This window comes from Gadus macrocephalus, chromosome 4 (genome assembly GCF_031168955.1).
Source record: "Gadus macrocephalus chromosome 4, ASM3116895v1".
In the NCBI taxonomy this organism is placed as follows: domain Eukaryota; kingdom Metazoa; phylum Chordata; class Actinopteri; order Gadiformes; family Gadidae; genus Gadus; species Gadus macrocephalus.
Genome location: NC_082385.1, coordinates 32,217,882 through 32,227,947, shown reverse-complemented (window position 1 = coordinate 32,227,947; position 10,066 = coordinate 32,217,882). Strand labels below are relative to the sequence as shown.

The 10,066-nt window shown below is 46.7% G+C and overlaps 1 protein-coding gene across 1 annotated transcript; it reads right to left on the bottom strand.

Annotated features, from left to right (window-relative positions):
- Window positions 1-480: 480 nt before the first annotated feature.
- On the bottom strand, window positions 481-9,229 carry LOC132455369 (zona pellucida sperm-binding protein 3-like). The gene is made up of 11 exons (XM_060049208.1): window positions 8,679-9,229; window positions 8,303-8,405; window positions 7,869-7,987; window positions 7,418-7,536; window positions 6,355-6,458; window positions 5,248-5,425; window positions 4,121-4,238; window positions 3,024-3,115; window positions 2,523-2,623; window positions 1,308-1,454; window positions 481-647 (listed from the first exon to the last, which is right to left on the bottom strand). The coding sequence occupies exons 1-11, from the start codon at window positions 9,141-9,143 to the stop codon at window positions 547-549; spliced, it is 1,647 nt and encodes a 548-aa protein (XP_059905191.1). The 5' UTR covers window positions 9,144-9,229; the 3' UTR covers window positions 481-546.
- Between the last annotated feature and the right edge of the window lie 837 nt (window positions 9,230-10,066).

Here is a 10,066-nt window from a genome sequence, read left to right as displayed (position 1 = left end):
GCCCAAGCTAAAATATTTGAATTTCAACAGGAATGGAGATTCGATTTTGTATGCAACAGAAGGGAGCAGTTTCAGTTTTTCTTTTAAAAAACGAACGATTTTCTCATTGCCTCATTTGTGGATTTGCACAAATAAATGAAAGCGTATATTTTGGAAACATAAAATCTGATAAGCAGGTAAGATGATAATGGCGGACATTAACTTTCTCTGATTGTGTGTTTGAAACCAGCCCACTAGATATAAAAAAACGAAACTTCGGCAGGTTTGGTGATCATACAGGCCAAGGTATGGCCTAGACAGAGTAAGAAAGATGAGCCTAGCAATGAGACCAGGAGAAACAAAAGGCTGCCTCGAAATTTAGCTAGCTACAATTAGCTCAAACCAAGTATTACAATAAACATTCATGTACTTCTAGAGACTAGTGTGGCCTGACGGATCAATGGAAAAAGGTATATTGAAATCAGAATTCAAAACGCACAATCGCCACTGAATCAATTTAATAGTCTCATCACAAAGTGTACAAAGAGTGTCCGTGGGCTTTCCGCGTCAGTTGGATTTCTGCGTCCTTCTGTAAACGATGACGGCCGTCACCACGACGACCTGGAGCAAGGCCAAGCCGCAAAGCACCAGGGTTGACACGGCCGGTTCTGGTGGCGGAGGAAAGGAGTCAAGGAAAGGTGTCAAAGGAAGCGAGTCGAGGGAGGGGGACGATGAGGTGGGAAGGGGCACGGAAAGGAATTGAGGATGCGAGTCGGGGGGGGGAGGAATAAAGGAAGGAGTCAAGGGAGCGGATCGAGGGAAGGAGTTGAGGAAGCGGATCGAGGGAGCGGATCGAGGGAAGGAGTCGAGGAAGCGGATCGAGGGAAGGGGTCAAGGGAAGGAGTCGAGGAAGCGTGTAGGCAAAAGTAATCTTGGAAGAGAGCCGAGGCAAAGAGGCGAGAAAGTGAGTTTAGGAACCGCGTCGAGGGAAGGAGTTGAGGAAGCGAGTGGAAAAAGTAATAAAGAAAGTGAGTTGAGGAGTGAACGCGAAGGAGTAGTTATAAAACATGATGTTCCTCTGTACCAGTGATTTAATAGGACTTCGTCAGGAACGCAAAAAGTGAGAGAAATGTGGTTGTTTAATGAGCAATAAAGGATTCCTCTGCAGACAAAGTGCTCCCAAAATCAAATGGGAGTGCATATATAATGCCTTTTAAATGGCTATACAGTCAAGATGCAATTTCGCGATTAAGCCCGAGCACAATGTGAAAAAAAGGACACACACACACACACACACACACACACACACACACACGCTTGAATCTCACCTTCCAGTGTGGGCTCAAGACCCTGAGGCACCAACGAAGAGGAGAACTCTCCGGAAAGGTCCGGCAGTCCCACCAGCCTCTCTGGGGCTGGTCCCTGCACCAGGATGGGGCCTAGGGTAGACTCCCCTGCCCACGCCCACGCAGGCTCTAGAATAATCGAAAAAAAAACAAAAAAACAGATCCATCTTAGGTCTAAAAACAAACGGATGAATCACTAACACAGGCCGAGCCGCCGGAAAGGGAATCGTCCCGATGCATTTCTAAAAGGGTGCAGGAACAATGGGACGACACTCGTCATGGAAACGACACGTCAAGACGATTTACAAATGTCCGTTTTGTAAAGCCCTCTTCAATGCGTTGCCAAAATCACATTCATTTTATAGTGATGTTGTCGTCAGCAAAACCTCCTTACTTAAAATACCCGTAAAAGGATAAAACCAATCTTCTGGGGTAAAAATAATTTGAAGTTTCCTTTTCTTATTATCCTCTGAAAGCCATCTTCAATACTTTTCCAAAACCAACAATAAAATCTATAGTATAAGTGTATGACAGGGTCTCATAGTGCGGACCAGTTAGTGTAGTGGTCCATGACCAGTTAATGTGGCGGATCCTCAACTGGTCTAACCTCAGGAGTCTGCTGCATCATTAGTCGTCAAGTCACAACCCCAAAAACAGGAAATGTATTCACCAATACTGTAGTAAGAAACAATGCCGGCATGTTCTGTCAAAAATAAATGGAGCAAACTAGAAGATGAAACAATTTGGGCCGAACTTGATGAAATAGTGAGCCATCGAAACATGAAACAACACTAACATTAGTTCATTCATGGGCTTTGTTGTAAAAGATTAAGGTTTGGCATACGCTCGGCCACCCACTCAAAACCCCCTGGCTAATCATTTATGGCTCGCGACCCACCAGTGAAGAACCACTGATTTAGTGAAAGCTTTTATGACAAAGCGACTGGCGATGAACTGAGAAGCATGTCAGTGATGGGCAGGTTGAGGTCAGGGGTCATTTTGCTCTGGGGAGGGCCTAGAGGTACACGAGACATCTGTGCTTTTCCATGTGCGTCTTTCCACCTTTTCGGTGCCGATTGATATTTGAGCCACCTTTGAGGCCCACATATCTTCCACAGCTTACAATCATACCGTAATACAAGTAATATAACGCCTTGTATTTTGGTGTTGGGTTCCTGCGTTCTTGTGGGTTCATACCTTCATCTGAAGAGGGGCTGCTTCGCCGACTCCTCCTCTTGGTGCTGCAGGTGGCCTCGCAGCAGCTACACACATGGTTGTCCCCACCTGAGGCCACCCACCTGGGGACAGGAAGTACAAAGAGTGCTCACACCCACCTGAAGCCACGAGCGTGTCGTGCCGAAGCTATTAGCATGTCGTGAGGAGGCTATGCAACTGATGTTTGTTTTTATAGGCCGGGACAGCATTCTTTGTTGTTGTGGTCCGCAGAACCTCATTACTTAAAATACCCTTTGAGGTATACAACTTTTTTTGGTCTGTTTTTTAGTATCTAAGGGACAGGCGGTTTGCTCATGTTATTGACAAAACCCCATCTCGAAAAACATTTTCATTTCATCTTTGTAATTTACTAACCGAAAGAACAGTTGAATACAATTACTACATGTCTATTTTGTCAACAATACGTGCATTTTGCTTCCTTCGACCAGCTGTGTGCTGATCTGCGCATGGGGTCACCGTTACCTTTTGGCGTCGGGCAGATACGAGCAGGCTTTGTGTTCCGCATCGGTTGCCATGGGGAGAATGACGGCCTTCAGGGAACATGTGATGAACATCTATCCGACAAAAAAGAGAAAGGCCAGAGTGAGGAAACGCATTACGTCAAGACTTGACTTCTCACACCTTGGCTAGCATACTCCCCCGTGAGATCAACCATAAGGCTCTGGTTTCAATCCCAATGTCTGCACACTCGGCGTCCATTGAGCCAGATGACCAACCTCTCCCCTCTGATTAACGACATCAGTGAAACTCTTTAAATTCAGTTGGTTTTATTATTTACAATCTGAATCTAATCCAAATGTCCTATACATCAACGGGACCTCCAGATGAACGTTGGGGGTTCGAACACGGACCGTTTCAACTGCCAGTCACAACACCCCAGCCATCATGCCTCTAAGGTTCTGTGCCTTAAAAATAAATCAAAAACCGGCATGTTCTGGTTCCATCCCCCACGAAGCGAACTTCATCTTGTTCTGTGATCAAGGATTTATCAGCGCAGCGGTGGCAGCAGCCAAGTGCTCTGGAAAAGCAGTGATGTCTACTTTTGGAAGTGCTCACCAGACGAGCATGAAACCAAATATTAAAAGTCGAATTTGAGCCGCGGAAGAGATTCCAAAAGCTGTTTATCAGCCAGCCGATTAATTAATGCGCGCACCAGCTGGTCATGCTCATCCAGACCAACAAGATCCACTTCCTGGGTCTCCTCCAGACAAACAAACCAAAACAACTAAACTTTTCGGAAGAAGATTCTGAAACCCTTGAAACACCATCTTTGATGATATAAATCATTGTAGAAATGGCGACCTTGCCTTTTTTTAATTATTTTTTTATTAAAAACACCAATTATGAAATAATAATATATGTTCATGTGTATATGTAAATGCTACTATTTTGTGATTTAATTTATTTAGTTTTTAATTATCATTTCTCTTTCTCTGTTAAACGTATTCTTTCTGAAACCAGTAAACAATTATATATATATATATATATATATATATATATATATATATATAAACAAAAGGGCAGCCGTATTGTGGCAGCTGTTTCGTGGCAGTATTTACCTTGGCTCTGGGATCCTGGGGAAACCTTGAGGTCTGCATCTGGAACTGGAGCTTGTCCTCGTGGCTTCGGTCCTTGAAGAACGATCGCCCTCCCGACACTTTAGCGTCGGTTAAACACCTTGGAACGAACAAAAGGCAACAAAAATCAGGCTTTGCATTTATTAAAAAGGGTTACCCGATTATTTGACCACCAGGTGTGTGAAAATGAATCCGTCACGCCTCACGTGTGCCGGCGGTAACGCGGTTTAATAAGAGTTCAAAGTCTAAATCGGGAATCCAAATCACACCATCGTTAATCCGAAACAGACCCTGTGGGGCTGATGTGCGATACGGAGGTGAACCAAAACAAAAAACAAACACATCCACATAAAGAAAGCAGCATCTCTTATTTTCTTTGAAGGTTTTATCCTTTCTATTGCAGCTTGAGAGAGACAGGAAGGTATGGGAGAGGGAGAGGGGAAGACATGCAGGAAAGGACCACGGGCAGGAATCGAACCGCGGTCGCTGCGGCACGGACTGGGCCTTAAAAGGTGACAATACTGTATTACACCACCAGGTGTGAGTGTGATTAGCCGTTACAAGCCGCTTTGAAAATCGCCCTGTTGACATCACAAGTGGGCGTGCCCTCCTGGATGTACGACGGATTGATGAGTGACATTCGCTACGGTCCGCTGGGTAGACTGGTAGACTGATCTACCCAGCACACATCTAGGTGGACACGTCCACTTGTGACGTCAGTAGAGGCAGATTTCCAAAACCGCACATGTTATACCACACCTGGTGGTATAACATGTCACCATTAACGGTTTGCGCTCTACAATTACAAATACAATTAGGGCATTTGACAGACGCTTTTATCCAAAGCGACTTACATCAGTTAATACACACATTGACACACCGACGGCAGAGTCAACCATTGCAAAGCGACAGCCAGCTCGTCAGGAGTAGTTAGGGTTAAGTGTCTCGCTCAGGGACACATCGACACTCAGCTAGGAGGAGCTGGGGATCGAACTAGCAACCTTTCGGTTACAAGACAACTGCTCTACCTCCTGAGCTAAGACGAACCCCCGCTCTACCCAGTGAACCACCGGGCCGGGGGGGCGTGCCCCAGAAAGCGCAGCTCTCACCCATGGTTGGTGATGAAGGCGTAGCTGGGCTGTGCGTCGACGCTGGGCTCCAGGGTGGCCACGCAGCGGTCCACGTAGAGCCTCAGAGGGACGTGCAGGCCCCGCTGGACCGAGGCCTCGACGTAGATCACCTCGGCCAGCTGGAAGCTGGAGGACGGCCTCTCCTGCCGCCAGTCCTCTGAACACAGAAACACACGCTGCAGAACCTGATGATTGATCATTGATCGATTGCACTCTAATAAGCCTCGATGCAATGCAATGACCACGCTTCGACGCCGTCGTGAACCTGTTTCGGTTCTGCGTCGGGTTTTAGTGAGCGGACCAATCACAGCCCTTGGTGCTGCGCTACCTCGACGAAAGGGTAACATTTTTGCTAGGCCCTTGCGGCGGACGCAAGGAGGGTCCACAAGGACGTAATTCGTCTGTAAACCCCCTTGCGTTGCGTCGACTTTGAACCAGAACTAAGCCTTTAGACATACCGATTCCTGCTCCAACTTCTTGTCACTAAAGCCATTACATATTATTTTTTTTATATAATTATATATCTAATTATTGCCATAAGAATGACAACTCCCATCTACCCATGCCTAGACAATTATTTATTGTTATCTTTTCTATTATTATTTTCCCTTTGGTCTGCAGAGAAAGAGGCGAGGAATTAAAAGCACTTTTATTCCAACCCTTTTCTCCACAGACCAAAGGGAAGGAAAATACAATAAAATACAATACACAAATTGCTGCTGTGCAGGTTTTAAACAGAATCCACAAAATGGACTCCCTGGCAGAGCAAGCCTGGTCCAAGATACATCTGCTGAGCGAATCACCAATGTATTGGCAGCCAACTATTTCTACTGTTGAATAAAAGGACTAAAGGGACTGATGGATGACTGAATAAAAAATAGTCAGACTGACAGACGAAAAAAAGAGTCAGTCCGACTGATTAACAAAGAGTCAGTCAGTCACTGGGTCTCAATTCTACTGACTAACCCTAACCAGTGGCAGATTTTTTATTTATTTTTCTTGCGGTATGTCGCAGCGTCAAAAGCGTCAAAAATCTATCCATCATAACGTCAGCTCGAGCCGTCATGGCCGACACCACGTCCTCACCGGTCATCAGACGCAGGGAGAAGCGCAGCGTCTGCTCTGCCAGCATGATGGAGGCGTGTTGCTTCCAGTAGGGCCTCACGCCGTCGCTGCTCACCAACTGCTTTCTGGAACACAGCACGAAACGGCGAACGGCGAATTCAGGCTAGGGTCAATGAGGGAGCAGGTGGGCATGGTTAGCTTAGGTATCTTAGGAGCAGGTAGCATGGTTAGCCTAGGTATCTTAGGAGCAGGTAGCATGGTTAGCCTGGGGATCGTAGGGCTGCATGTGGCTCAGGGCGTGGAGCGGGTTGGCTGGTAACCGGAAGGTTGCTGGTTCGATACCCTCCTCCTAGCCGAGTGCCCAGGTGTCCCTGAGCGAGACGCCTCACCCTGACAGCTCCTGGCGAGCTGCGTGGTTGACTCCGCCGTCGGTGTGCGAGTGTGTGCATGAACGGGTGAATGAACCCCATTGTAAAGCGTATATTGCAGCTTTTCTTACCAGTTGCTACAGGTCAGAAAAGCGCTGTATAAATGCAGTCCATTTACCTAAGAGCAGGTAGAACGGTTAGCTTTATTATCCTAGCTAAAATCAACACAGTAGCTTTCATCCGAGAGTCGAACAGTAGCCTCAGCCACTAGACTTTCCTCGGCCCGTGCCATTCCCCAAAAGAAAAGTAGGTCGGCCATTACACAAGAGCGAGGGAATTGGGCACAATTTAACTTCTGCCAATTTTCGGTCCAAGGTTACTTCTGACGAGGTGCTGCGGAGTCGACCATCATCTCCAGAATGCAGTGAGGAGAAATTAGGGGGTGCAGGGGTTGAAGATGGCAGGGGGGGGGGGGGGGGGTTGAAACGAGGTCAGCTCTACAGGCCTACACCCGGTACTTCATCTCAAAGACATCCAATTGTCAACGACTTTGCTCCCGTTCACCCTTCAAGAATTATGGGCACGTAGGATTGGGTGAGTGTGAGGGAGGGGGGTGAGCTATTTGGCCTTCAGCGCAGTGATTGGATGACAATGAAAGAATCTGCCCCCCCCCCCCCCCACACACACACATACACAGACACCATCCATCTCCTTACCTTGGATAATGGCACTGAATCTTCACCTGAGCGGCGTTGGTCTTTATGATTGAGGTGGTGCCGATGGCCGTCGGCACGTAGACCAAGGTGAAGGTGTAGACGAGGGAATCCTCCGTCATCTATGGGACGACACACACACACACACACACACACACACACACACACACACACACACACACACACACACACACACACACACACACACACACACACACACACACACACACACACACACACACACACACACACACACACACACACACACACACACACACACACACACACACACACACTTAACCTAGCGATTGTAACTGCTTGGCACTTGTTTCTAAGAACACCCTTACTGTACCGACAGAGATATATATTGTTTGTTTCCCTTTCTTCTGACAAATTATTGTCAGTGGCTTTGATTAAAAGCGTCTGCTAAATGTAAAATGACACACACACACACCATCGTAGTGCTCCCGCAGTCGGGTAACTCCGAGCGGAACAACACGGTCTTTGCCCCGTCGTCGACCGCAGCGCAGCCGCCCAGCTTCAGGTCGGAGGGCGTGACCCTCTGGCCGCTGCCTAGCAACCGAGAACGACAGGTGACACGTCTGACGACCACATCGGTTGAAACAATAACAGCGTTTGGTACAGCATGAACAAATTGAGGGCAAATTCTGCCCCCTTGATTTGTTAAAAAGTAACTTTTACTTGGTGAATTGTATTCCACCATAGGATAAATTATTTATGATTTAATTAGCATTCCTAATATCCATTTACCCGCGTGCCAAAACACATAACGAGGATATTGATAGAATATCTTATGAAAAACATTGTTTAATTATAGTTAATAGAAACCAATTAAATATCAGTCCAAAAAACTGACGGAGCATTTACCCAGAAAGTTCAGTTTGACCTCGATGGCGACCTCCTTCTCACCACAGTGCACGACCACACTTTGAGCCGACCATGGGTCTCTCGGACGGAATTTGACCGGCGCCTGAAAGTTAAACTTCAGTTAACTTGGGTTAAGCCTAACTACTAGAGAGTTAAACAAAACAAAAAAAAGTTACAGTACATTTATTTTTAACTTTTCTTTTATTTTCTCTTGTATATTTTATTACTTCATTTATTTGTGTACTTACAATGCATTTCTTTGCTTTGCCTTTATTTTCTTTTAGTTATCAATATTTTTTTTTTCTTTTATGACAATGTTCCATGTGAGGCACTTTAGAAAAGTGCTGTATAAGTAAAGTTGCCTTGCCTTGCCTACATTTGCTGGTGCCATGGACTGAGATTCCCACTTCCCTGATGGTGTAGGTTCTGGGGTTCGCTCATGCTTTTCCACTGATTGTTGGACAAAATGTCTGCCACTGCCCGTCTGTTGTTGAACCATCCAGGGTTGTTTTCTCTTCTCATGGAGTTCTACCGGAGGTCTTAGTACAACTCCTGCACTGGGCTGGACCAGAGTTAGTCTTCCGACGTTCGTCGAATTAACAGCCAGTTCTCCTACACCCTTCGGCAAATGGAGCCCATCCAACTCCTCCCTCACCTTGTACGTTAGCCTAACTTGGCCATTGAGCTGTTCCTCCCTTCTGTTATCGATTGGTTTACCAACAACTTGGTTGCCGTGGTCCCTGTTGTCAAGGTAATCCTGCCCTTCGAACCTAGCAGCGGTGTCGGCAGCTAACACAACGCAAATCACCAACCGAAACAAGAGTGTTACCCCGGGAAGCATGGTGCCGCGGTCAGTGTATCCAGAGAGCTACACGCGGGTTACAGGTTGTGCCTTAAAGCCGGCTATGAGGCCTCGGCTCCATGATAATGCTAATTAACTGATTGGGTTCCAGCCGTGCAGAGTGGGAGTCTTTCCCCTCTGCCCCAGTGCGACCTCTAGAGGATTGGAGCAGTCTAGACCCGTCTAGACTCCATTTTGGAAAAAGGAGTTAAAAAGTTCTGTAAGACTGCGTCCGAAAACAAAAGGTAAACACTTCTTTATTTGTTGACGGCAAACTGTTGTCTTTTTCTCCGCAGGGTGTTTAATTGGCAAACAAAATGTCTGCAGAGTCGAGTGTCAGGACGCCTCGACGGTTATAGAATCAGAGCACTGTGTGTGTTTGGGGTTTGTGTTGTAGTGCATGGTTTTCTTTTATTCTTTGTGTATACGCCGGTTTCTTTATTCTCAATCTGTTGTGATGTGTTTTCTTTTGTTGCGCTATTGACTGGGTCTCAATTCTACTGTCTGTGCGCCTCTGTAATGTGTTAAAATCCATAAGGAAATCATAATAGAAGGAGGGAGGGCGGGAGGGAGGGAGGGAGGGGAGGAGATGGAAGAAATAAACAGAAAGAAGGAGGGAAAGACAGAAGGAGGAATGGGAAGAAAGAGAAGAAAGGAGGGAGAGAGAGAGAGCTAAGGAAGATGAAGGGAAGAGGGTGAGTGAAGCATAATACAAAGGAGGGAGGGAAGAAGGCAGGAGGTAGAAAGAACGAACTAAAGCCCGAAACACACTTTCACCTCCCAGAGCAAACAGTGCCTCTCTCTCTCTCTCTCTCTCTCTCTCTGCAGACCACCGCCGGCGGGCCGTACTGATGGAGCCGACCAGCGGAGAACGTCACGCGGTTCACGGGAGTTAGTCATAAAACTCAGATTTACCACCAGCC

Bases quoted from the DNA above. Each gene is read 5' to 3' on its own strand.
- LOC132455369 (XM_060049208.1), bottom strand. From the start codon at position 9,143: ATGCTTCCCGGGGTAACACTCTTGTTTCGGTTGGTGATTTGCGTTGTG. The intron at 6,459-7,417 runs GTAAGGAGATGG...GCTGTGTTCCAG, and splicing joins ATTCAGTGCCATTATCCAAG to AAAGCAGTTGGTGAGCAGCG. The intron at 2,624-3,023 runs GTAACGGTGACC...TCCTGTCCCCAG, and splicing joins TATCTGCCCGACGCCAAAAG to GTGGGTGGCCTCAGGTGGGG.